Source organism: Ctenocephalides felis, unplaced genomic scaffold (genome assembly GCF_003426905.1).
Source record: "Ctenocephalides felis isolate EL2017-DRISC unplaced genomic scaffold, ASM342690v1 CF-g0.4_SCAFFOLD_03571, whole genome shotgun sequence".
NCBI lineage: Eukaryota > Metazoa > Arthropoda > Insecta > Siphonaptera > Pulicidae > Ctenocephalides > Ctenocephalides felis.
Window position 1 is genome coordinate 32,295,431 of NW_020539725.1, and position 27,686 is coordinate 32,323,116.

Below are 27,686 nucleotides of genomic sequence, written 5' to 3' on the forward strand. Positions count from 1 at the left end.
TTTCACACACTGCTGCAAATACTCCTCCTAGTGCTTGCCCGCTCACAACAGCTGATATGTATTGCGCTGGAAATCTGCCGCTTATGCCAAAAGGCCACCGGACATTATAGCACTGGCACCTGAAAAATGAAATTGTAGATTTTTTTGAATTATTAAAATTACATAACTAAAGCATCATGGCAGCATCTAAAATATTTTAAAGCACATTTTTTAAATTAATTTGTTTGAACATGAACAACCCATGCATATTGTACGCATATATTATTATATGCATTAGTTTATTTAATTAATCAGTTATTTTCAAGAGTTTACATAATTATTTTGTTTATAAAAACTTTTAATTTATTTTAACTTACAATTCATAAAAACTACGCTCAGCATAGTCAAAATAAAGAAATTCTCTTGCCAACTATCAGTGTTAATTTTACTAACGCAGTCGTAATAATAAATAATGTTGTCATAATTATTAAAGATCCATGCATTCGTAAATGTAATGATATTCTGGAAATAAAAGTAATAATTATTTTTATATTATAGTACAGATAATGTTTATTATATTTTACCTATGGCAAACCATGGCATTTATTACTAAAAATACAGTATTCGGAATGGAGGAAGCTACAGTCAAATATGCTGTAAATCCCACTTGTAATGCTGTCCGGTTAAAAGTATTATTTTGTGATACATCTCTAAATTTGTACATCCAATACTATAATAAAAATCCATAAAATATTTTTAATATTAGTATAATGTATTAAGTATGTTATAGGTATAATTATGATCTAATACTAGCCTCATTTGCTGTAACATAAAAGCACCATGGTAATAAAGTTGTCATACCAAGTAAATAAAATATAAAATACGATACATTGTATTTATCAGGGGGTAAAATAGTTTTTAAGAATGTCTTTCTATTATTATGGGGTTGGACTATAATATGGTCCTCATTTTGTTCATGTTCTATGTCATTGTCGTTTTCGTTAAAATCACTATCACTATCTTCTAATAAAGGTCGTCTATTTATTTCACTTTCCATTACTATAAAATTAGAAAAAAATAATAATAAATAATTTAAAAATGCTTAAGATACATCTTGCATCTTTATGGTAGCAAAAGGACTGTCAATTTGACAGCTAGGCTGGGCTCGTAAACACTGCCAAACACCATCTGTTGATCTCTATCTTTGTGTTATCATTACGCGCTTCAGTGATGGACAAACTGCGGTCGATGATTTCCGCCTATGAATCATTGATTCAAATAAATAAATAAACTAGTTGGTGTTGGTGTAATCAAATTAATCATAAAATATAAATTAATTTATATTCGATGAATTTTTAAAATTAAGAATTGAAATATTACGTATGGCCGTAATATTTCAGTAAGTTCTATAAGACCATGATATATATCGCCAAAAAAGTTCGTCTTAATTTTTTTTTCAACAGTTAATTGCAAGAAAACGGCTCGATAGAATTTCACCTAAAACTAATCAGTATCATTCCCAACTAATATCTTTCGAACTGTTATTAATTTTTTTTGGTATTTCGATTTTTTTGAATTCGCTGGTATGAGCTTAAACGCGGACGAAAAGTTTAACACTTTTGTCCAAATTACAAAGAAACGGTTTGACAGATCGTCGCACAAAACTGACAAACAATAGTCCTTATCGAGATACATCGAATGGCTTTTAAATTTATGAAATAGGTCCAGACGTTTTTGAAAAAACGTCGATTTGCGGCAAAATATCTGTTCACATACACGCACACACACATACACCTTGCACATACTTTTTCCAAATTTGTTCTCATTCGATTCAGAATGGCTTGAAACGTCGAGAAAACATAAAATTCTCTTTCGGGAAGTTGAAAAATTGGAATGAATATATTATTATTTAGATTAATTTTATACATATATAAACATATTTATTCATATATCTACATAATATAATAGAAATATACAAGCAAAAAATGCATAAAAAACGTATTTTGTTTATTATACATTAGTTTTTACACCTCTAAAAGCACCAGTGTAATTGCAGGATTAATTATGGCTTTGAAAATAAAAATCCTCTAATTATTATATGAGATTTTGGGATTGATAGAGATTAATCTAAAATAAATTTCTTTAACCTAGTTCACATAGAGCTGTAACAATCATAGTTATCTGACAAGCAAGTTTGGATGATTTTCGAGACAGCTTTTGCACTTCTCTGAAGGAGTTTGTATTTCACATGTTATAGACATGTAATTCAATAATAAATTATTATTTAATAATAATTAATTATTCTCAATAAATGTATCATCAATTGTTTTCTATATTGCACTCTAGTTTAAGCCAAAACTCTTACCCTTTCTACGTTATACAAATTATTTTAATAAATTATAATTTACAGTATCTAGAACAGAGGTCATTTCAAGTGTTTACCGGATTTTATTATATATATATATATATATATATATATATATATATATGAAAATATCAAATATATACATATTTTATTATATATGACTCTTAGTCAAAAAATATCATCAGTATAGTTTTCATAAGCACAAACACAGTTTTGATAGCAGTATATCTGATAATAATATTATAAATATTATACTATAGCACTAATAAATTGATGCATACAATAAGAATATTCATAAAGTCAAATAAACCTATATTACTCATGTTATTTGTATATCACGTCACTACCCACGATCATCATCGTTTTAGAATTATTATGTGATTTCATTATTTCAATGCGGGTATATTTTTCTCAAAATCATAATTTGTTAAGAATGAATTATCTTCATTTATGAATATGTTCGAGAAAAACTTGTATCTTTTGAGTTAATATTTTTAAATCAACCGAGCTCAAATTTTACTATATTTAGAAAGTAAAAGTCTTTTGAACTACATTGTATTTATGGTGTGATGGTGTAATCTACATCGAAATCAAAACAAATTCCGTAAATACCGAAATCGAAAATACAATATGATAATTTTTGTCTTGGTCATTGTTCTAAATTCAATGCCAAGTTTTATGTTTTCTTCTTTAATTTCCATTACGACAATGGAAAATTTTACTACTACTTGAATAATTGAGACATAATAGATATAAAAATGACAAGAATTTTATTGCAAAGGGGAAAAAATTATGATGTACTTTTTTATTTTGTATATACACATATTATGAATTTTTATTTAAATTTTGTTATGTATAGCAATTATTAATTTCTTGAAGGAGTTAATGATGTTGCCAGAAAATCCGAATTTTATCGTCACAACATTTTAAGCCATTCTGAATCTTTTGAAAGCAAAATTGGAAAAAGTATGTGTTTGTCTTTCGTCAGTCGAACAATATTTTAATAAATTCTGTGAATGACTTTCAGTTTTATTCTTATTCAAAAATGGTTGCTCAAGTATACTCTAATATCACATGATAGAAAGTACAATAAGTATATTTCAGAAAACCTATTATTCAAATATGCTGCTTATAATGTATTTCCATTCTTTTCAAATGATTTCTTCATTTTTATGAATAGAAAAATGAAACTGTGGCATTACAGAATTACGGAAAATGTACTGCAAATGAAATATAATCGCATTTATAAACATTAAATTTATAAAATATTGTAAATGTGAATTTATAATAGATACTCAATTTTAAATTAGGTGCATGATTTCAAACTTTTCTTCGCTTCGTTTTTTACGTGTATTATCTGATCTTTTGCGATTCTGTTTACGTACTTGGCATATGGAACTAATTACTACCGAGATTTTTTCACAAATCATGTAATGTGCAAATCTCGGTTTCACACTCTCGTCTTGCATATGCTGACTTATAATTATTATACTGCATTGGAAAAACACACACCTGTTTCATAGTCCAAGGCACACAACTCCAATTATAATGATCAAACTGCTTATAGAAATACAAAAGTTGAATTAGATTCATAGTATTTTTGTGTGTTGTCTTTAATAGACTATTTTATTTTGTTTGAAAAATATTAACACAAAATGTTTTTTTGACAATAACAAATTATTAGTTTATAATTTCTTCAGTACTTGAGTTCCCAGTTGTAATCTATTTATTTACCTTAGTACTATATATTATATATTGTGTTCAATATTTACGAATTTAAGGTAATATTTGACAATATATGTATAACAATGTTATAATTTTTGCAAAATAATTGCAATAATATTTTTCTCATGAAGTTATTAATTAAAATAACATGCAATGCTCATTGTATTTATATTAGATTGGATGATTGGAAGTTGTTCAACATATGAATCATTCAATATCTGTTTTCAATTCGTTACTTATTTATATCTGCGAATCATCTTATTATAACGAATGATTCAATCATAATAAAAATGATTCACATAATTCATTGTTTTTATTTTATAGTTTTGCATCCTTGCTCTATTTTTCCGCGGTAAGAGATCTAGGACAATGCTTATCTTTTCTGACCCATGAGGTCTTTGATTCAAATTTTTCTAAAGCAATCTTATAGAGGAAACAGCGCAGATAGTACAGCAACTTTTGCGCTAAATAATATTTTATGATCATATATATATATATTATTCATTCCGTGTTATGTTGTGACCAAAAAACCTTGTAGATACTGCACATTCACAAATGCTTAAATCATGGTTATGCATGACAAGTTTTTATTTATTTGGTGGTTTGAAATATTATTGATAATAAGTTTTTTTGCAATGTCATTATCAGAAAACCATAAGATTTAAAACAATTATTTTAAAATTATATCATTTCGTATTTCAACAAATAAACAGATTAATATCACATTTTGATTATACACATATAATCGTATTTTATAATGCAATACTTAGTAACATTTAAAAGATTAAGTGTTTTTTTATTAAATTTGACTTTCGCCATTAGTTAAATTGAAAATTAAATTGAATGAGAAATAAGAGAAATTCTTCTAACCTTATAATAAGAACTAACAATTCTAACATCATAACAACAATAAAGATATAAAATTGCCAAAAACATTAGAGCAAATTTATTTTAGTTCACTGACATAAAAATTCTTCACAAAAACATCCACTAATAAATTTAATTATTTAACTCAATTGGTTTTCAAGTAATAATAATTTCTGCTGTATAAAAATGCCTTGTAAAAAGAAATTCTTCTAACCTTCATAATAAGTGCTTATAATTCTAACTTCAAAACGACAATAAAATAATAACATTACCAAAAAATATTAAAGCAAATTTATTTAGTTCACTGACATTAAACATTTTTACAAAAATATCCACTAATAAATTTAATAATTATTCTCAATTCGTTACATTAATAATAATTCCTGCTGCTATGACAATATTTCAGGAGCACTACTAAGGAGCAGTACTTAAGCAATATTAATTTATGCTTTTTGCATTATCTAATTTCTAATTTGTATGCTCAATGCTATGCCAGCATTTTTTCCATGAATTTTTGATGAAAATTGTCTTTTTGATCTCACATAAAAAAAACTTGATAATGATTTAGAGTTTTTCTCAAATTATTTTTAAGCATTTAATTTTATCTCGCAAAGTTATAATTAGTGTTTCTTTCTAGATATATATTTCACCATGAAGTTAGCAAAAAAATATGGATGGTTAATGTTTCTTCTATTCCAAACTGTTTCGGCAAAAAATATATTATTCCTCCTCGGGATGCCTTCTAGAAGCAATCACATTTGGAATCGATCTCTGATGCGATCGCTGGTCAAAGAAGGACACAATGTAACAGCATTGAGTGTGGAAACAGATAAACCTTCAAAAAATCTGCATTATATACCTTTAGATGGTGTAAATGAAAAAATACAACAAATGTATAATAATGTCGACTACGAATCCATATCGGATTATATGCAATTAATTAATATTTTGGCAATGTACGAGTTCTTCAATTTGGTTTGTAAAACAGCATTGCAGTCTGAAGGAGTGAAAGTGTTGTTAAATTATCCAAGGGATTCATTTGACCTAGTGATACATGATTATACATGTGGACAATGTCTCTTGGGATTTGTTAATTATTTTAATAACCCGCCCCTGATATCCGTAAGTAGTAATTAATATATTATAACTAGCAAACCCGACAAACTCCGTTTCGCCACAATTTTTTGTTTGTTTTATATTTGAAAAGGAAAAATGTGATTTTATTATACAACAGTAATGAATTTGTTTGGATTACAAAAATGAAGTGTTTTTTAGTTGAACTTCTCTAAGTAAATAAAAGTGAATCCGCAAATTATCCGTTTTATTGAAGTGCTCTTTGGTAAACCACATTTTTTGTTTTTTGGTCTGACGTTAACACAAACAAAGCGGATGGATTTCCAACTCGTGAACAGGCAACGTATAACTGCCCATGTGAAAAACAATGATTTTCTAAATAATCTATTTGAAATTTATCCCGCAAACACTAAGCGATTGGCCTTGCGACTTGTTATTGCAAACGCAAGGCGAACTGGAAATTGCAATCGTTTGAAGTCAAACGGAAGACCAGTCGGAATCATTGGTATGTCACCAAATTGCCAGCAATTTTTGATTGAACGGTGAAATTCAGTGCGTGTACATCATTATTCTTTGCGGCAAGAATTGCTCGTTGACTTAACCAAGCATAATTCTGATAATTCTCACTAATGTAATTACTCGAATTTTTAATTACGGTGAGTGAAGTTACAGTAGCTTGCATTAAGGCACGATGTCATGCACAATTAATTTTCTTAGCTATAAACCTTGCGGAGCCCGAGACCTTTCCAACGAATGCAAAATTGTCGTAATCGGTTCGTGCGTTCTGGAGTTATTTCGTCAGGACAAAAAACCCGACTTATTTTTATATATATAGAAGATTATATGTGATCAACTCGAGTATTCTATCAATATTTTCGAAAATGAAATTTATGTTGCGATATATGCAAATAATCTAAACCTTTATATTATTTCTTTATTATTGAATTAAACTGAAGTGGTTTCACACCATGTTAATGACAAGGAAATTTTGCAATTGTCCATAATCCAAAATTTTAATGATTTTGAGATTTTTTAATCATAATTTGTTGCACAAGTATATAGACTGTTGAGAAACACTATTTTAGATTGAACCAGTTTATATTTGAGTAATCAAATAGGCGGTTTTACTGGGAAATTCTGCAAATTTTGATTTATTAGATATATGGATGCATTAATATTACTATTGGAAGTGATAGTTGCATAATACTTACTTAATTTACTTATTATAAAGAATAATTTTTTATTAAATATTGAATTTTATATTTTGAAATTAAATTTATATTATTTTGAAAAAAAAAACGCCAGAAATATACCAGAAGAACCTCGATTATCCGGACCTCGGTTATATGGATTCGCGATTATCCGGACTACCAACCGCGACAGAGTTATATGTATGTACATACTTTTACAATTCATCAATTTTTGCACGATTTATGTTGCGGTTTAGTGTATGTATGTACATACATAAGGAAATGTTAATTTGTTATTAAACATTGATTTTCGTTCAAATCTATGTATGTATTTGTTATTTTTGATAAATATACATCATTATTCTTCATACATTGAATTATCCGGATTTTCGATTATCCGGATGCCTACCGACAGCAATTAGTCCGGTTAATCGAGCTTCTACTGTATGTTTTAAATGATGCATATTTCTGTTTTATGACTTTTAATTAATCTCATTTATAATTCCTGTTCTAATTATCGATTCCCACAGATAACTCCTTTAAGTACGCCAACTTATACCCTTTTTGTATCAGGAAATACTCATTTTCCGTCTTATATGGTTCATCCTTCTTCCAAATATGATGGACCGATGACATTTGTTCAAAGAGCGGTCAACTTATTCTTGCACGCAGCCGAATGGATGTACAGGTAATAAGACACATGCTAGATTATGCATGATTAACATACATTTGCTTCTTCTCTATTTTATATACTAATTTATTTAGCAAATTTTAACCGATCAATGGCACTTGATTTTGACTAATTCATTACGATGTATCTATTAACATTTAATTTACGTAGTATTGATTGACTTTATTTTTTTTTTATTTTAAAGCATGTGTGTGAATAATAATTAACAATAAATAAATTTGATTATCATATCATTTATCTTACCATTTTAACAATTCTGTCATATTTATACAGTGATGCCTCGCATAAAGAGATTCATTTATCTAGCATCAAGCCTCCGTTATTTAGCACGCTTTTTGTTTTTATAGTAATAATACATGTTAATAGAATTAGTTTGATTTGTAGTATTGATTATGACTACCTAAAATAAAATAATTACAAAAATACTCATGTATGATATAAATAACTTATTAGCTCTGTTTAAAAGCGTGATCTTGATCTCTTCATTGCTATATATTTTAGCTTCTTAATTCTTTTTTAAGCTTTAATATTTTAATAGCTTTTCTTTCTTCTTCAAGATCATTAGCAATTGTTCATCTTATTTACCTTATCACTTTTTCTTTATTGATTAAAGGGTCTTTTATGGCGGCACTATAAGTCAGCTAACTCTCTCTTCATCGGTTTTTGATAATACTCTTCAAAAAATTTCTATATGCTTTTGGGATCTAAAGGTGAATAATCCAATAATAAAAGTTTCTTTAAGGGTTAGCTTTTACTTCAACAAGTACCTATATTTTAACAGCAGGAACAAAATTCTTCAACTTCCACTTTTGAAATATAACGATTAAACCTATTTTTTTCCTAAATAACAATAGTATACTACGTTATTTAGTGCGAAAAATCACTGTATTTTCATTGCAATTTTCATATAGAATAAAATGAAATGTATAAGTTGATAGGATAGTATTTATTATGATTATCGAAAGCAAGTACCCAAATGCAAATTTGCACTCAGCCAAGCATTGCAAAATATGTCTTTACGATGATTCGAATTAATTAACGCTAATTCATAGATCTTTAATAATCTTGATATTTTTATTTTGTGGGAAGCAAATCTCAAAATATTATTAATTCACCTTTTATTCTTTTTAAAATTATAGAGTTTTGTTTATAATATTACATATATTACAAGTTTCATTTATCATATGTATACCATGGCTGTATAATTTGTTTTACTACTGAAGATATTTTTTTACAATCGACATTAAGGTGCATTCAAACGAAACAATATGTTATATCTATCTATAATAATAAAATTTCTTGTATTTAGGACGTTCGTGTTTATGAGACATGAAAATTTGAGAGCAAGAGAATTTTTTGGCGAATATATAGTCAAAAATTTAGAATCTATCGAGCAAAACACTAGTGTTGTATTCACAAATTCTGATCCAAATTTGGACATGTCTCATCCGTTGATGCCTAATATTATACCACTCGCTGGTTTGCATATCCAGAAACCATCTATAAAAAATATTCCAGAGGTCAGTATTAAATTGAGTTTTATTTCTTAAAGTAACCACGAAAAATAAGAATTTGATAATTTAAACTTGGCGAGGTTTGAAAAACGATAATGGGCATGATCATGTGATTTGCCTCGAGGCTCAATCAGTTTTCATAAGACATATGAATAATTCATCAAAGCATACGTTTTATTTTAATAATTAGAAACTCTAGTCGTTTTAATTTTTTTAGGAGTAAAATAGAAAATGTTGGCAATAATTTTATTCGCCATTTAATTAATTAAAAAATAACACTGTACAACAAGTGTTCTAATAATCAAAATAACGCATGCGTTTGTTTTTAACTAATCAAAATTATTTGTCATATTTATTTTTTTTTCTATTTTGAACTCAATGATAATATATTTGCGCCTATCTAATACGGAACACGGAAATAAATTAAAATATTATGTACACTCTATTTCCGATAAAATGCTGTGATAACAATTGATATAATTTTGTAAAATTATATATGTAATTCCTGTATATTACATATTGCCCATAAGTTCGACATAAATTTAATAAAATATTATAAATTCATTGTGATAACAAAAATTATGAATTTAACACAAATATCTAAAATAAGAAATATTTTAGTATTTATTAAAACCGCATTTATTGGAAACATTTAATTAAGCATTACAATCTATAGCAGTCAAAATGTCAAGAAATTATTTGAGAATATATACTGCTGCAATAATCAGTTATATATGCTATCAGCATTTTTATTACCATAATTTGTAATACAATGTTAATTGTATGTCGGCTAAAATAGATAATTTTAATTAAACAATAATATTATTATAATGACTTTCAATATATAGCATATTTAAGATAAACGTGTTTGCATAACATTGTTCTTGTTATTACAGAAAATTCTTAAATTTTTGAATGAATCTTCAAATGGTGCCGTTTTATTCAGTTTGGGAAATGGAATACGAAGTGAGCTTATGAGCGAAGAAAAGATTGAAATGTTTTTAGATGCTTTTGGAAAATTATCTGAATATAGATTTGTTTGGAAATTTGGAAACGAAAGTCTTATTAAAAAGCTGCCTACTAATGTGATAATACATAAATGGATACCGCAAAATGATATTTTAGGTATATAATATGCTATTATTTCAATGATATCTTTGCTGATTATTTTAATATTTCTGAATCTTTTTTTTATCTGCATGTTATAGTTTGGCATAGCTTGTAATATACATGTTTTAGATAAAACTTTTATATGAAAAATTTGAAACTTTTATATAAGCGACTATTTGTTGAGACTATGAACTTAACGCTATGCAAGTTTCATTAAATTTATCAGATTTTTTTCATAATTTATTACGAAGAAACAAATTGGTAAAACTCAGCACTATTTTTAAATATCAACTAAACAGGTTTTAAGTTTTATCTTCTAATTAACAAATAAAGACTGGGCCGATCGCCGAGCAAAGCTAACCAAGAACATTATATACTCAGTTTAAAAAAAAAAAATACATAGTTTAAATGAACTCATTAATTCAAAATTATATTTGATTTATATGTTCTAAATATAAAACAAATAAAGTAACTAAATTTTGAAACAGCTCATAGAAATGTGCGTTTGTTCATCTCACATGCTGGTCTTCTGAGTATTCAAGAAGCGGTTTATAATGCTGTGCCAATTCTGGGATTACCATTCTTTGCAGATCAGCATAAAAATATTCATAAAACTAGCCGAGATAATGTCTCATTAACACTGGATTACAATACTATTACGAGTGAAGTATTGCAAACAAAAATTCGGCAAATGCTGACAGACAGCAGGTTAGTTATGTATAAAAGATAGAATATTGAAAGTATAGAAAAGTATAGAAAATATAATACTTAAATAAAAATTATAGAAATTAAAAAATAAATATAGATCTTCAGCGTTACAAAGTTAAGTATATGTACAGCTGATTGTTTGACTAAACACTGTATGAATTTCGACTAAAAAATTTAGTAGCATAGAACTTAAATTTCGCATACTTCACATGCAAAACTGTGCATTCAATTGGTAATAGATACACTTTTCATGAAATAAGTTTGGAGGTGGTTTATTTTTAAGCCTTTTATGTATTCTTTTGGATTTGCTGTTGATTGTCCGGTTTTTAAAAATACTATAATGAGATTAGGTATTCTTGCTAATTATTATTTACTATTTAGCTAATTTTTAATGCATTTGAAGTGACCATTTGTGTACTGAAGTACTACTTCATTCACAGGGTTTAGAATATTTTTATCAGATTGTTAACTAATTTTATTTTAATAATATTTATATCTTAAGTAATTACTTCAATAATGTTTATTCAATTCGGTTTATTTGACAATGGCTAATCAAATTAAGTGCTTTAAAAATAAATCGTACATAAATATCATATACAAAATTATCGTGATTGCCTGTTAACAATAGAGCTAATCCAAACTAATTCAAAAATTCAAAAAAAATTGAAATTCGATTTTTTTTATTTTTACGTTTCATCTGCATTTTGTATTTCATTTATTAAGCGTTGCATCATATAAAAAGATATAAAAAAGATATAGATATATAAAAGATATGTCCCGTGCTCGAGGTCCAAATCAATTTTCTCTGTATGTTTTCTACCCATAAGATTATACAATATATACACAATTGTTAATTAATTGCTCCAAGAGTAATTTTATAAGAGCGTTTTCCATTAGTTTTCAGAGAAACATGGGGAAACTTTCCGCACGTTTCCACGACAACTTGAACACACCTGTAGAAAGGGCTTTCCACTGGGTGAGCTACGTCTTGAAACACGATGGTGCCCTTCACATGCGAAGCCCTTCTGTTGGAATGTCATTGAAGAAATTGCTGATGTTCGATGTGTTATCCTTACTAGTTTTGGTCGTATTAATTATCGCTTTCATAGTATACCGAATAATTAGATTTCTCGGCATTGGACAAAGACCAAAAAGAAAACGCGATTGATTTCATGAATTAGGCATTATTTGAAACACCGGCGTGTAATTTTAAATTTTAACTCGCTTTCATTGGTTTTACGTATTGATTATATTAAAATACTTCAATTAAAGGACGACGTTGTCGCGAACAATCAGATATGCCATAGTTCAATGTGCTTGCATATATTTATTTTCAAAATTACAATGAATTCATGACCGTTTAAAAATTTCTTGCAGTAACCCTGAATGAAAGAACTTTCATTTACAATCGTTACGACAATATTTTATAGATGTATTTAACATTTAAATATGATTTTTTTTAATGTGAATTGTCTAATCAGATATGTATATAAATATATATATATATATACATATATATATATATATACGTATATATATGTTAAAACCAAAAAATAGTACTTTTTATATGGATATTGATCTAACTGCGTGAAAACCGTAATGTGTTATAATGTGATTCATTCCAATAAGAAATTGTAATAAATAATAAAGAAATATTATAAGAAAGAAACATATTTATTTCAAAAAGTCGACATTACAAAAATATTTATGAAAGAAAAATTAAATAATAGTTAACTCTATCTTTGCTTAATTCGATTTTATGACATTGGTAAGAGATTTCGCAAAAGCCGCTTTCAATCCCGTTAATTTAATATATATTATTATTAATATTTTGAATAACTAATAAAATGCTGTCTTGAAGTGATCTGCAAAAGAAATAAACAGAAATTGAATTATAATTATAATTTTTAGAATTATATATGAGGTTAACCGATAAAACATGCCGAAAAGGTTTACCAAAAAGCCATTAACCTGACCTTTGGAGAGATCGTAGCAAAATAAAATGTGATAGAATAAAATTTTCCAATATAAGTATAATGTCACAACGGAAAATGTAATTTTCTACCTCTTTCAACTTACTTGAAAGTTTCAGTTATTGAATAACAGTTTATATATTAATACTTTTCAATATTTTTTATAATGAATTCAATGATTAAGAATTATGTAGCATATTTAATAAGCGGTTAACTTGCTGTTATATTAGTGGCGTGCTCTGACAATTTTATTGTGGCATTATTTTATTATTAATAACACGCGTATTTAATTTTTTATTGAAAAAATTGATCATAAGGCCAATGCAATAAATCAAATTATGGACTATAATTCTAATAAAGTTGCACACAGGGGAATTTTGAATAAAGATAGGAGCTAATAGAATGCCTTTTTTTGCAAAGTTTTCTTTTACAAGTATTTTATAAAGTTATTCATAGAAGTAAGGACCGGTTTCATTTATTCATATATTTGAATCGTACTTAGAGCTATACTGAAATTAAAATGAAAATATACCATTTAGTGATAGCTCTCGTGACTTCCTGTTGCTGTTATTTAAAAATAATTCTATATATCTATGATGCATGTGTCCTTTGTCCTTTTGCATAGCCTGCAAGATACAAAACCAATAGTTATGATGGATTAATTTTAATTACAATTTAGTATTTTTTTATATAATTTTTATTGAACTAATATTTATTAAACATTATGTCTGACTTAATTCCAAATTACCTGTAACGCCTCGTAATTGCTCGCAAATTCAACGTCTGCTTCACCTGTTGCTCGTCCATTAGGTTCATATTTAATGCTGACATTTATTGGCATAATCGGTTTAAAAAACTAAAAAAATATTAATAGCAAATTATATTTTGATACTTAAACACTATTAACATAGTATGCCTGAATTAATAATCATATCTTTTAACTTTGAAATTCTTAATTATGAAAAATAACTGTATATTTTAAATTTTTGAATATCAAAATATTGATAGTAGTTCAAAATAATTACGTTAATGATATCACTATTTCGAGCTTTGAATGGTAGGCCGCGCATGTGAATAAAGTGCGCCGTGTTATCACCAAAGCCACCACTCATATGTCCTGAAATCCAGGCATGATTTGAATTACCAAGATTAAGTCTGCAATAGATTAATTTATGATGTAGTAACTTAATAAATTATTCGTTCTTTTTCAATCTTTATATAAATAGAACATTTTATTAATTTTGTAAATTTTGTTAACCAGTTTTTGTAGTTATATACTTTATCAGTAACAAATGAATGAATTTTTTTTTTTGAAGAACATTATTATTTCTATATAAAACGCAAAGTTTTATTATATAATTATTTTTATTATATAAGCTGGTAGTACTTTACCTGTCATGCATAATACGTGCCATAGGCGTTATCCTAACTCCTGAAGAAGTTAAATCAATTCTTTCAGCGCTACCTATGCGTGTTGGGCCTGTCAAATCTGCAGGTGTGGAAGAAATTCTACTTGGCAATATTGTCCAATTCTCAAATTCATTATATTCTATAGTCAGCAATATATAAATTTAACGTATTATTAAAAAATAACTTGGGTGACCTTAATATTGGCATTGCTAATGATATTTTGAATTATTGAAACAGTATTACTGATAGTTCCACAGTGTTACTCTCGTAATTAACCATATTATTTATTATGGTTATTGAATCGGTAAGACAAGAAACATTATCTATGATTAATCAAGATATTGTTCCTAGTGTCATTATCCCGTTCCGTATTTTTCAAGTGATTTCCCAGTTAACATCGTGTGACCTGAGCGGCGGTAGCAATCTGAAATCCACAAGCTTGCCTTTAGCTCTGTGATATCTATGTGGAATTTATGTGGATTTCACTTTCCTACCGCCGCACGGTGTTTACTGGGTTTTTACAATTTTGCATAATTGTAAGCATTTATGATGTTAATAATATGTTATAATCATCATGTATACCACCAAATTGTCTCGTTGTTGGCTGCGAGCCTCTGTTAAACCTGCTGACTCTAAAAATTCCAGGGGGCGTGGGCAATGCCCTCTCGCAAGGGGTCATTGCGTAACGAGGTTCCGTGTGGGAAATCAAGGGGTGGCCTATATACTGGCTAGTATATGTCCGATTATCACAAAAGCGACGAACGTCCATGATGGAACTTCGAAATATTTCTATATATCTATGAATGTAATCGATTTTATTTTTTAAATATTTTTATTATTATCCTAGGGACATTATGGTTATGGGAAATGTGAAGTGGTTTTTAATTAAATATTTTAATTAGTTAGAGATGATTTAGTGTATTAATCATGAACTTGATTCTGCTCAATACTAGAATCGTTGAAGCTTATAAAAACATATTATACGAAGTTTAACAATCATTTAACGCTTCTATGGTTTCACAAATTGCTAGATCGTTTTCAATAATATAAAGATTTGAGATAATTTATGTTTGATGCTTAAATGTATTATTTTTGTAAAATAAAACTTTGATTGCCTGTGACCAATTTTTTCGCGATGTTTCTTCAATGCGAGGTCTGCATTTTCTACATTCTTAAATTGTACATACGCTTCGCCGTTGGATCTTCCTGTAGAATCGGTGACCATTGTTACGCCATTCGGAACTATGTCTAAACCTAAGTAAAAGAATGTTTTATATTCAGTTGTGCTATACTTGAAAATACAATTTCTTTACCATCGAAAAATATTGCTACTTCATCCTTTGTGCAATCGAATGGCAATCCACGCAATTTTACCACAGCATCGTTTTTCCAGTCTCTTGAATTTGTCTGTCGCCTTAAGGCCCACTCAAACTCGGATTGCCTTGTCCGAAACACTAGAAAAAATAAACGAATTACATCATCTATATATTTTAATCTTTATTTCCATGACTTTGATATTGATATTCTAATGCTCGAAGGAACCATTAATATCGTTCATTTGAATTATGTTATTAAATTATCAACTTTAATTCACATGTTATTTATTTTATATAACTTATTAAAAAGTGCATTTTGAATTAATGTTTTTGCTAGTATCTAATTTCTGATATTTGGTAAAAAATAGCAAATCCTGTTTTACAATTTCATTACTATTAGTTGTTTTTTGTCGAAATGAGAGTTGATTGTTCTGTTTATCTTCTTCTATAATTCTATTTTACTAATATTTTATTCAATATTATATTTTATAACTGTATTCGGTTGAGCAAAAGTATTATATAAATAGGTCTGATAATTAAATAATCTTTCAAAATATAATATAATAGTGAATTCAAAAATTTAATATTCAAGAGAATGTTGAAAGGAAATAAGCTTCCAAAGTTATCAATAGATAATTTGAATGATGTGGACGACTGTACACATCAGAATCATGGATTTTAGTGTGAACAAAAATTACTTTCATTGATCGGCAATTAATCAATGAGAAAATACTATGAAAAGCGAATGAGAATAGTATTGTTTTGGATTATGAAAGAGAATGGAAACTGGATAACTGCCATATTGAAGAAAAGGCAGCCTGGTACAGGAGCCACCTAATTGTAAAATAGAAGAACTAAAGGGCCAAGAATTAAGAAAAATGCATATGCTTTATATAAAAAAGTAGGAAAATGTAGAGCTGTAGAGCAAAGCACTAATTTAAAAACTGATATTGACGATTTTCTTTGTAAACTATCCTTAGTGTTTACGTCTACGGATGTCTACGTTAGTAACAATTAGGCTGTCTTGTACTATTGACCTTCAATATATCGATTTCCCATGTGATTTCGATCTTTGGCTAATGCTTTTGTGAGATCTTCTGTGCTTGCAAATTCAACGTAAGCTTCCCCAGTGGGTCTGTTGTCTATTGACATAACCAGGTGGATTCCATTAGTTCCCCCTTCAATCTCACAGTCACAAAAAAACTTAGCTATATCCTCTTCTGTAGAACTCCATGGCAGGCCTCTCAATTTGACAATTGAATAATGCAAATTTTCTTCCAATTTCATATTATTATTTGCTACATTTGATTGTTCTTTAGTCGTTTTTTGATCTTGCTGTCTTGACATGATTTAAGAGTTAAAATTTCGGTAGAGAATATACATATAATAGATGTTAACAAATAAATTTTTTTGTTAAAATAAACAATTGTCACGGTGATTTCAAATATCAAACATGAATAAATAAGTCTAATGTCATATGTTATTTTGTAACATATGACATTAGAAGTTTGAGTGTAACTTTTTAATCAGGCTTGCTATTCTTATTCATAATTCTCTTATAATATAATATGATATAAAATAATAGCTGTAAGGGTATTTAATGCAATTTTCATCATGATGCAGTTGTTTATAAAACGGTCATTTTATAGACAGACAGATATATTCGTTAATAATAATTATTAGTTAATAATGATTAAAAATAACATGAAAAAGCATTAATATATATTTATTATTAATAAAAATTAATATTTATAAATATAAAAGTATCTGAATAATATTTTTTGCACATGGAAATTGTAATTAAAGAATATTTTTTCTGTTCCTGATAAATGTGAAAAAAAAACTAAGAGCCTAAATTGAAACTATAAAAGATGTCGATATGCATCAGCTCATTTGAAATTTAAATATATTTTGATATCATTCAATTTTTATATCTATCCATTATGAATATTCTTAGTCAAGAATTGTTTGCTTATTCTTATCCTGAATTTATATAGTCTATTAAATGAATGTCAGTTAATACTAATTTTTAACCTCAATATGTCATTTCAGTAAAATAAACCTTTAAATTTGTTAAACTCACAATTATGTATTATATTTTTTAAACTGAATAAATTAAAAAGTAATAAATAAATGAATTAATAACTAATATAGAGTACGTGTGTTATTCATACACAAAGCCGGCAAAATAGTTATAACTATTCTTTTATCAAATTTCAGTAGTAAATTAAAAAGTAGCTTAGTTTAGGATAATAAATAACTTTTGTAATAACTATTCAAAATACATTACAATTGCATTTTTAAATTGCATTTAATATCATGTCGTCTTCAAGAGGAGCACTTATTGTTTTAGAAGGCTGTGACCGTTCAGGCAAAACTACACAATGTAAAAAATTAGGTATTAAAATGATGAATGTCTTCTTTAACGCTATGGAACTATAAACTTTAATGTATATATTCAATAATGTTATTTATTTGCAGTGGAATATTTACTCTCAAAAAATGTTCCATCGAAGTACATTAACTTTCCGGACAGAAGTACACATATTGGAAAACTTATAAATTCTTATTTATCTTCCAAAGAAGATTTAGATGATCATGTAATTCATTTACTATTTACAGCAAATAGGTAAAGCAATGCAATAATAATTTTGTAGTATTTCTTAATGTTTACAACATAATATTTAGGTGGGAAGCAAACAAGAATATGTTGAATTTACTGAATCAGGGCACAACACTTATTGTTGATAGATATTCTTATTCAGGAGTAGCATTTTCTTCTGCAAAAGGTACTAAATCATGCGAGAATTTGTCATAGTCCTTTTTAATTTTATATATGATATTAATATCCTATAGTTATATTATGAACTATAATTTATAAGAGATATACTTTTATTTATAATAGACAAGTTATTTTATTTTTCAGGTTTAAATCTTGAATGGTGTAAGTCACCTGAAATAGGATTGCCAAAGCCTGATTTAGTATTACTATTAACGATGACTGAAGAAGCAATTGCCAGGAGAAGTGGTTATGGAAATGAAAGGTTAATTATATTTGGTTTGATTATTCTTCCTATGGTTTTTTATTTAATTAGTGAGGGAACAAAAGTTTGTAACATAGTAAATTTGAATGAAAAATTATATTTTTAACTGTTAATTATGAAACAGTTCAATTAAATATTAACAAAATTAATCAACACTAATGAAAATTCTAAATTGGGTAGTTTTTAATTTTTCAATTTAGAGCAATTGCTATAGAAAGTGATTTTATTTCGTTTGGAGTTTATATCTATAAATAATTGAACACATAAGTTATAATTCATAATATTTCAGATATGAAACCCCTGAATTACAAAAGAAAGTAATGAAAAACTTTCAAGATCTAAAACACAAGGATTGTGCAAAGTGGTTAGAAATAAATGCTGATAAGTCGATGGAAGAGTTGCAAGTAGAATTACAAGAAATTGTTATGAATGCAATAATAGAAGCTAAAAATACCGAAGTGAAGAAACTTTGGAATGATAAAGAAACAATAAATGGAATTTGACAATGACTTATTATAGTAAACATTGGTGATGTTGAAAGTTGTGCATTGCATTTCTAAAGGAAAATTTAATAATGCACTGTATATATTTGCACTTTTTGTAATATTTATGAAAGTTTTAAATAAATAATTACTATTTTTGGATCATATGTAAATATATGGCATTTTTTCTAGAAGCATTTAGTATTAGCGGATTCATTAACACTTGAAATGTCTAAAAAAATAGCTTTAAACACTAGCTTATTTTATATATTAGTAAAGATGAATCTCAACAGCAATGTATCTAATTTTTAGTAAAATATAATAGTAATTAAAGTTACAAAATGTTTTCAAATTTAACTGATTTATTTCATGAAACAGAATAATACTTGTAGACTTGTAGATTAATATATTTTAAATCTAGTTATGCTGATTTATAAACAATGTTTCCACATTAGTAAAACATTCAAAATTTGTAAAAAAACTAAGTAAAATTTGATAGTTCAAATTTTTATGGCAGATTTATTCATGTTTGTAGTACATGCACATAGATAATTATGATAATCATACATTCCGCCCTTCGTACAGTAAGCAGACTAATATGATTATATACATCATATACTTTTCTTGTATCTATAAATATGATAATAATAGGCTAATATCCAAGCCAAAATATTAATAGTGGGCTGTTTCACTGCTATATTGTGTAAGGGCATTGTATTATTAGTTGTAAAGTAGGAGAACTTTCTTCTTTATTAACTTCCCGTAGGGTAAGTTAAAGCAATCGCAAAAAAAAACGAACATGAACATTTTTATATATCTTTACGTTTCAAAGGTTTCTGAATATTTTGGCCTACCTTAGAAAAAATAGATGTATGTGTGTGTGTGCGGAAACAAATTTTCGTCGACGATTTCGGGAACACCGATCAACCGATTTGAATAATTCAAAAAACATTCGATTGGTATTGATAAGGAGACGTGCTCATTAGTTTTTGGCAAAGGCAGGTCTATCCGTTCCGAAGATACGGGGCAAAATGTGCCAAAAACGGTAACTCAGTTTTTAAGAGAACGGAACGTCCGATTTTAATAATTCAAAAAACATTTTACTTGTATTGACAAGATGAAAAACTGATAACATTTTTGGGAAAGCAGGTCCGGCGGTTATGAACTCTCAATAAAAATAAGTTAAAAAAATGGCATTTGGCGGTCAGAAATGTTTATTGCACATATGTACATCAAAATATAAGATATTTTATAGACATTTTAATAACGTGTACACATTTTGTGTAAATGTTTTTGGGTTCTGTACCAAGATTTTTAATTACAGTATGGGGAGTTCTAGCCAATATTTATTATATTATTATATTGTCTAGAGTTCCAGGAATTTGCCTTAACGATGCCATGCACCCAACTTGTTTCGGACAACAAATTTTCAAATCAAACCTTCAAATCATTTCAAATCTTTCAAAACCTTTCAAATCATTTCAATCCATGTTATGTATAGTCCATGGTCCAAGCTTCAATTTATGGCGGGTAAACGACGGTTCCCGCCAGTTTCCATGGCAAATTTTCATGCACAAACCGCGTAAACCAACCTTAAAAAATGAAATGTTTTGACATCTTTGTTCATAACCACACATATATAAGAAAACAGTGAAACAGTTGTTGACTTTTGGCACAAAATGCATATGCAATAATATAACTAGCACAATAGAGAATAAATATATTATTATTTGGTTCAATCATGAGTAAAGTTAAAGTGTCTGCAGAATGGAAAAAACGAGTAAAATCGGAATATATGCGAATTCGCCAAATTAAGCGACACAAACGTGCAGATGAGGTTAAAATTGCTTGGAATCAGAATAGGTAAATCAAGACTTGTATAAAGAATCTCTTTAAATGTATATTTGCCCAAATGAGTTCAGTAAAATTTATATATATTTATATATATATATATATGTATTGTGGGGTTGTAGGTTGTAACTGAACATTAGTTATTTGTAACTGATTATATTTATTTTGTATATTAACTTTATAAATTTTTGCTAACTTGTGTTTTGCAAATACAATATACTCAGATATTCAGATATATTTATACAAACTACAAATATTTATTCATTAATACATAATTGCTTTTGACAAATTACTAGCTAAGATAATGTTTATATTTTTTATAACATTTAGAAATCGATCCGTTGATATACTGCTGGAAGAAGAAAGAAGATGGACGTCTAGTCCAGCTGTTTGGAAGGTTGAGGAGCCACAACCAAATCATGTATCTTGCATGAAAAAGGCAGAAGTAGTCAGTTTGGATGGTATGTCTTCAATATATTTGACAATTTCTAATTTTAACTCCAGACACTGTTTTTAATTGAGTATCTTTAGATTGATTTAAAGTACTCTTAATAAAATATTAAACATGATTTGTATCTTATAGTTGAATATTGGCCACTGCTTGAATTTTGTAAAAATTATGTTAATTAATTGTGAATTATTGATAATACAATATATTAGAAATTTATTTAGTGTGAAATTCATTCGAAATATTTGTGAATGAATAAATAATAATCTTATAAAATTATATTTAAAATAGGCGAAACTCAATCAACATTTATTAGAGTGATATCAGCTGTAACACCAATCCCAACTATGTACACTTGGGCACCCACACAACAGAATTTTATGGTTGAAGATGAAACTGTTCTCCACAATATTCCATATATGGGAGATGAAGTTTTAGACCAAGATGGAACTTTCATTGAAGAATTGATCAAAAATTATGATGGAAAAGTACATGGTTAGTAATTATTTTTACAGTTTAGAAGTACTATAATAATCTAAATAAAAAAAACTGAGAACTCGTAAGACTTCTATTTCTGTAATTTTATTTGTTTTTCATATTTATTTTATTAGATGATATATTGTGAATTATATGAACACATTATTAATATTTTTTTCGTGTAACTCATGTACATGTTTTGCATCCTGCAGGTGATAAAGAAGGAGGTTTTATTGATGATTCAATCTTTGTTGAGTTAGTTCAGGCTTTGATGACTTATACAATTCTGAACAAAGATGATTCAAAAGTGGAGTCTGGAAGGGAATTAAGGCATTCAAAGGATTCCAAAGATAAGATAAAATCTACTAATGTTATAATCGAAGAAAAAAATAAACTTTCTGATACTTCAAATGATGAATCTAAACCAAATGACGAAGAACACAAAAAGGAATCTAATGATGAAATAAGGTACTTTTGATTTTATGTTGATATATTACTTATATTTGTCAATAGAAAATTAATATTTTAACACAATATTTTTGTTACAGACGAAGCTCTGTCGAAAATCGAATAAAAACAGAGGATGAAGATGTTGAAATTATTGAAATTGTAGATGAACCAGAGAATGAAATTAAAAATGAAGAAAAATCAGTGAAACCATTTCCAAATTTTATGATATTTCAAGCAATCAGCAGTCAGTTTCCTGATAAAGGAACTGCAGAAGAACTAAAAGAAAAGTATGTTTTCATTTACTACATAAATATATTATTATTTTATTTTGTAAATTGATATTTTTTTTTTGGATGGTAAATTTATTATTTATTATCATATATATATATATATATATATATATATATATATATATATATATAAATTTCAAGGATTTGCTCTTATAATATTACAAATTTGTGTTTAATATTATTATAGGTATATAGAACTAACAGAACAAGTTGACCCAGATGCAAATCCTCCTGAATGTACACCAAACATTGATGGGATTCGGGCTGAAAATGTTCCGCGAGAGCAAACATTGCATTCTTTCCATACATTATTCTGTAGAAGATGCTTTAAATACGATTGTTTTCTTCATCGTAAGTAAATATATTTTTTTATTTGAAATTTTATATAGTAAAATATATATACATATAATAACAAATATGTACATATGATGTATGTATAAATACATGTGAATGTACATGAACCCAATTTAGTAATGGTATGATTTTTTATAATGTTGTTTTCCTTTAATGCACCCATTCTTTGCATCAAAGGTGGTCAATTTGCAGGTGAGATATTTTCTGCAAACCTCATCAAAATAAAATTTAAACATATATTTTACTGATAATTATAATATTTTCAAACCTGAATTAATAAGCTTCATGTACTGGTGATAAATTATAATATTCAACTGTATTACAGGATTACAAGCTTGTCATCCTGTTCCCAATTTACAAAAGCGAAAATTTGCAGATCTGAAACCTTTTACAGAACCTTGCAGTGAACACTGTTACATGCTGTTGGTAAGTTAATAACAATATAAAATTTTGAAATAAATATTGATAAAGAAACATAGAAGCCTTATTTTTATATCTTGTTTTTGCAATAATTAAATTGCATGTTTGTTTTTTTCTTCTAACTCACAAATAATGACCTACAATTTATTTTAAAATAATTTAAAGGATGGTATGCGAGAAAAAATAGAAGCTGATATAAAGATCAATAGTGACAAGCAAAAAGAACTAGCCAAAGAAAAGCTACCGCAAGACTCAGGCAATGAAGCTAGTTCAGAAGACAGCAATGATAGCAGTCGCTTTAGCAGAGGTAATTTTTTTAGTTGTAATTGACATTAAAGACAGTGAACTTATGTTCAATATATTTTTCACTGTAATGTGAAATTTAATTTAACCTTTTATTAAAACAACCATTATTGAATCAAATCGGTGTGTTTTTATTTATAACCTCAAAGTGGTTATTCTTTACTGTTATACAAAGTTTGTTTTTAAGTTTTAAACTTTCTATTTTAGAAATATTTTATATTATTGTAATACTCACTTTGATTGATTACTGCTTTGTAGATTTCCAGAATGTGAATGGACAGAATTTATCTAATGAGCAAACTGCATTAGCACCATTGCCAATGTCAAGTATGTCAATAATATGTTTAAATCTTGATGCAATATGATGAAAGATTTTTTTTTACTAATAAACCACACTTTATAGGTTTGCAAGGTCGCACTGATATTGAATGGACTGGGGCAGATCAATCACTTTTCCGTAGTTTGCATAAAGTTCTACTAAAAAATTATTGTGCTATTGCACAAATAATGCTGACAAAAACTTGCCAACAGGTAATTGATTGATGAACATTTTAATTATTATGAACAATATCTTTAAAGCCTTCTTTTTAAAAGGTTTATTACTTTTCACAAAAAGAAGCAGAAGATATTCCGACTTTGGAAGCTATTAGAGACTTCACACCACCAAGGAAGAAGAAGAAGAAGCATAGATTATGGTATTTCAGAATAATTAAAAATATCATAATGTATATTTATATAAGTGTGTGTATTCAATAATATAGAATTATTTTTAAATTATAGGTCTGTTCATTGTCGGAAAATTCAATTAAAAAAAGATTCTTCTTCAAATCACGTTTATAACTTTTCACCTTGTGATCATCCTAACAAACCGTGTGATAGTAATTGTCCTTGTATTGGAGCTCAGAATTTCTGTGAAAAGTTTTGTCAATGCAGCTCTGATTGTAAGTTTACTAGCTTTTAGATGCTTTTTATATTCTTGCTTTGGTTATTTATGTACTGGAGAATGTGATATTTCTTTGAAAAATATTGTTTTTAACTAAATGTGAAGTAATGAATAGTATAAGTATTTGTTATTTAATTATTTTTTGCATAATAGCATATTAATTTTTCTAAATACTATAACTTCATTGTTGTTGTAGGCCAGAATCGTTTTCCAGGATGTCGATGTAAAGCACAGTGTAATACAAAGCAATGCCCTTGTTATTTGGCTGTGCGTGAATGTGATCCCGATCTTTGTCAAACATGTGGTGCTGATCAGTTTAATTTAACTAGGATTACATGTAAAAATGTTAGTGTGCAGAGGGGATTACGTAAGTTTTTTGCATTATCTTTTCTTTTTAATAGACTCAACTTAGTCAGATTTTCATTATTCACTTAAATTTAATAGTATTTGTATTACATTTATTATTATAATACTTTTAAATTTCATCAGTAGTATAATTGTATTACTTATTTATTCCATTCAGATAAACATTTACTAATGGCACCATCAGATGTAGCCGGCTGGGGAATTTTCTTGAAAGAAAGTGCTCAAAAGAATGAGTTTATCTCTGAGTACTGTGGTGAAATAATTTCTCAAGATGAGGCTGACCGTAGAGGAAAAGTTTATGATAAATATATGTGCAGTTTCTTATTTAATTTAAATAATGGTAAACTTAACTAAGTGAAGTTTTTATTATTTCTTTATTTATTATTATAAACTTATTATTTTATAATAATTTGATTCTTAAAATTATTGATATTCAATACATGAGTCAAATAATAAATCAAACTCATATGCCATGTCATAAGAATTTTCTACCAAGCATGTGTTATATAACGGAGGATACCTTTTGATATACATTTTTTTTTTTTTAGATTTTGTGGTAGATGCTACAAGAAAAGGAAACAAAATAAGATTTGCAAATCATTCTATAAACCCTAATTGCTATGCAAAGGTATGTTAGGTTAGGTAACATGCAATACTTCAATAAAAATTCTGTGACAATTAGGATCATGAATTAATTTTAGGTAATGATGGTCAATGGTGATCATCGTATTGGGATATTTGCTAAACGAGCAATTCAACCTGGTGAAGAATTATTTTTTGACTATAGATATGGACCAACAGAACAGCTTAAATTTGTGGGTATTGAAAGAGAAATGGAGTTTCTTTAAATTCCATTTAGTATTATTTCATGAAGCAGACAATACTTTTTATCATATATTTTGCTCAGCTGGTGGTAAGTTTAGATGTATTTTTTTACATTTCTTATATTAAGATAAAAAATTGCTAATATTTATTTAATTTTAAAAGTAATCTTATTAATATAAAAATGGATCACATAATCCCTTACAAGAATATGTACATAATTTCATTCAAAATTGTAAATATTTAATTAATTTATTGGATAAATAATTGAACCTCGGCTAATTATAAATTGTAAATTTGTTTAAATTAATTTTGAATATGTTTTATCCTTCATATATGTATTAAAAGATATGCACACAGTGTATATGTTTTGAACATATACACACACACGCACACACACACACATAAATATATGCTTGCATGTATATGCATATTAATGTAGAGTAAGATAGTTTTGTTATTTACTTCATTTTAATACATTTTTGATAAATGAATTTAAATATTATTTATTCAAGATTTCAGCAATATTCCCAAATGTTTTGTTTTCGGATTTATGTGCCGACATAAAAGTTCTGAAAATACCTTGAATTTATCATGAAGTTTCCAAAATTTTCATTGCTTTATGTATTTTTACACATATATGCGTTTAGGATCGATTTCGAACAAATACTAAATTTGTGTTTGCAAACCCATTGGTTGTAATTAAGTCATTACAGCAGTTTTGAAGTTACATATCATATTAACTCAAATGGTTTTAACCAGCGGGCTTATAATTTAAATAGTGCGAAAATTAAAATCTTTTCAATATTTCAACATTATTCATATTGCAAAATTGATAAATGTTTTTTATTATTAATTTTTTTTAAATTCATCATGTTTAAAAGTTTTAACAACTTTTTAAAAATATAAATTAACTATTTTCTACTTTAACACAAGAACAATTCAGCCAGGAGAAAATTTATGTTGACCACCAACATGAACATATCCTTGAATTTTTAGAAATTGCATAATAATAGCAGATAACAAGAAGAATAATAATTCATGTAATCGTGGTTTTGGTTATTTTCATTCATACTGAAAATTTATTGTTGAAAATTTTATTTTTAAATATAGAAATGTAACATAAACAAATAATTTATTACAAAAATGTACATTTATATATAAATTGTTATTAAATTCTATAAAGGTATATATACACTGCTTTATATAAAATTTGGAAAATATCAACATGAGTATAAATTTCCACTTACATTATACATTTATTCCATTCACATTTATAATTACTTATTTATAAGTATAAATATTATTATGATAATTCTATATTTAAATTTTACTAAAATTAGTTTATTTCAATTTTCTTAAAACATTTAAATTAATTTAGCTTAAATATCTTTATCACAATATATTAATGATCTCTAAAAACATATGTATGAATAGATAAATGTAAATATTATTATACGTATGATTCATCACTAGAAAACCAGCATATCTTTAATTGCTCCAATTATCTTGAG

General features: G+C 27.2%; 5 protein-coding genes across 5 annotated transcripts in view; 3 read left to right on the forward strand and 2 right to left on the reverse strand.

The window, feature by feature from the left end:
- LOC113385922 overlaps nucleotides 1–1,036 on the reverse strand; it is a 9,249-nt gene extending 8,213 nt beyond the window's left edge. The window contains exons 1-4 of the mRNA XM_026623743.1: nucleotides 794–1,036; nucleotides 564–709; nucleotides 433–501; nucleotides 11–119 (exon numbers count right to left, since the gene is read on the reverse strand). Coding sequence (XP_026479528.1) covers nucleotides 11–119; nucleotides 433–501; nucleotides 564–709; nucleotides 794–1,036 — 567 coding nt within the window. The remainder of the gene's footprint in view (nucleotides 1–10; nucleotides 120–432; nucleotides 502–563; nucleotides 710–793) is intronic.
- Nucleotides 1,037–5,671: 4,635 nt separating this feature from the next.
- Nucleotides 5,672–12,418, forward strand: LOC113385923 (UDP-glucuronosyltransferase 2B15-like). Its single transcript, XM_026623744.1, has 6 exons — nucleotides 5,672–6,058; nucleotides 7,731–7,888; nucleotides 9,201–9,411; nucleotides 10,302–10,530; nucleotides 11,004–11,223; nucleotides 12,121–12,418. Exons 1-6 carry the CDS (start codon nucleotides 5,672–5,674, stop codon nucleotides 12,389–12,391), a joined length of 1,476 nt encoding a protein of 491 aa, XP_026479529.1. The 3' UTR covers nucleotides 12,392–12,418.
- Nucleotides 12,419–13,711: 1,293 nt separating this feature from the next.
- Nucleotides 13,712–17,269, reverse strand: LOC113385924 (heterogeneous nuclear ribonucleoprotein F-like). The gene is made up of 8 exons (XM_026623745.1): nucleotides 16,960–17,269; nucleotides 15,920–16,060; nucleotides 15,722–15,860; nucleotides 15,189–15,403; nucleotides 14,589–14,745; nucleotides 14,222–14,351; nucleotides 13,945–14,052; nucleotides 13,712–13,822 (listed from the first exon to the last, which is right to left on the reverse strand). Exons 1-8 carry the CDS (start codon nucleotides 17,267–17,269, stop codon nucleotides 13,712–13,714), a joined length of 1,311 nt encoding a protein of 436 aa, XP_026479530.1.
- Nucleotides 17,270–18,033: 764 nt separating this feature from the next.
- Nucleotides 18,034–19,495, forward strand: LOC113384452 (thymidylate kinase-like). The gene is made up of 5 exons (XM_026622165.1): nucleotides 18,034–18,320; nucleotides 18,404–18,551; nucleotides 18,611–18,711; nucleotides 18,849–18,966; nucleotides 19,256–19,495. The coding sequence occupies exons 1-5, from the start codon at nucleotides 18,242–18,244 to the stop codon at nucleotides 19,467–19,469; spliced, it is 660 nt and encodes a 219-aa protein (XP_026477950.1). The 5' UTR covers nucleotides 18,034–18,241; the 3' UTR covers nucleotides 19,470–19,495.
- Nucleotides 19,496–21,104: 1,609 nt separating this feature from the next.
- LOC113384451 (histone-lysine N-methyltransferase E(z)-like) lies at nucleotides 21,105–26,356 on the forward strand. The gene is made up of 16 exons (XM_026622164.1): nucleotides 21,105–21,311; nucleotides 21,630–21,760; nucleotides 22,039–22,242; nucleotides 22,437–22,692; nucleotides 22,773–22,961; nucleotides 23,152–23,315; nucleotides 23,644–23,744; nucleotides 23,904–24,045; nucleotides 24,300–24,368; nucleotides 24,445–24,572; nucleotides 24,636–24,736; nucleotides 24,822–24,982; nucleotides 25,181–25,351; nucleotides 25,508–25,690; nucleotides 25,899–25,978; nucleotides 26,052–26,356. Exons 1-16 carry the CDS (start codon nucleotides 21,190–21,192, stop codon nucleotides 26,196–26,198), a joined length of 2,349 nt encoding a protein of 782 aa, XP_026477949.1. The 5' UTR covers nucleotides 21,105–21,189; the 3' UTR covers nucleotides 26,199–26,356.
- Nucleotides 26,357–27,686: the final 1,330 nt, after the last annotated feature.

Excerpts from the sequence above, each read along its gene's own strand:
- LOC113385923 (XM_026623744.1), top strand. The coding sequence starts at position 5,672 with ATGCCTTCTAGAAGCAATCACATTTGGAATCGATCTCTGATGCGATCG. Across the intron at positions 10,531-11,003 it reads ACCGCAAAATGATATTTTAG|CTCATAGAAATGTGCGTTTG; the intron begins GTATATAATATG and ends ATTTTGAAACAG. Across the intron at positions 11,224-12,120 it reads CAAATGCTGACAGACAGCAG|TTTTCAGAGAAACATGGGGA; the intron begins GTTAGTTATGTA and ends GTTTTCCATTAG.
- LOC113385924 (XM_026623745.1), bottom strand. The coding sequence starts at position 17,269 with ATGTCAAGACAGCAAGATCAAAAAACGACTAAAGAACAATCAAATGTA. Across the intron at positions 16,061-16,959 it reads GGGAAATCGATATATTGAAG|TGTTTCGGACAAGGCAATCC; the intron begins GTCAATAGTACA and ends TATTTTTTCTAG. Across the intron at positions 14,053-14,221 it reads GAAATAGTGATATCATTAAC|TTTTTTAAACCGATTATGCC; the intron begins GTAATTATTTTG and ends ATATTTTTTTAG.
- LOC113384452 (XM_026622165.1), top strand. The coding sequence starts at position 18,242 with ATGTCGTCTTCAAGAGGAGCACTTATTGTTTTAGAAGGCTGTGACCGT. Across the intron at positions 18,552-18,610 it reads TTACTATTTACAGCAAATAG|GTGGGAAGCAAACAAGAATA; the intron begins GTAAAGCAATGC and ends CATAATATTTAG. Across the intron at positions 18,967-19,255 it reads AGTGGTTATGGAAATGAAAG|ATATGAAACCCCTGAATTAC; the intron begins GTTAATTATATT and ends ATAATATTTCAG.
- LOC113384451 (XM_026622164.1), top strand. The coding sequence starts at position 21,190 with ATGAGTAAAGTTAAAGTGTCTGCAGAATGGAAAAAACGAGTAAAATCG. Across the intron at positions 22,962-23,151 it reads GCAGAAGAACTAAAAGAAAA|GTATATAGAACTAACAGAAC; the intron begins GTATGTTTTCAT and ends ATATTATTATAG. Across the intron at positions 24,046-24,299 it reads TAGCAGTCGCTTTAGCAGAG|ATTTCCAGAATGTGAATGGA; the intron begins GTAATTTTTTTA and ends ACTGCTTTGTAG.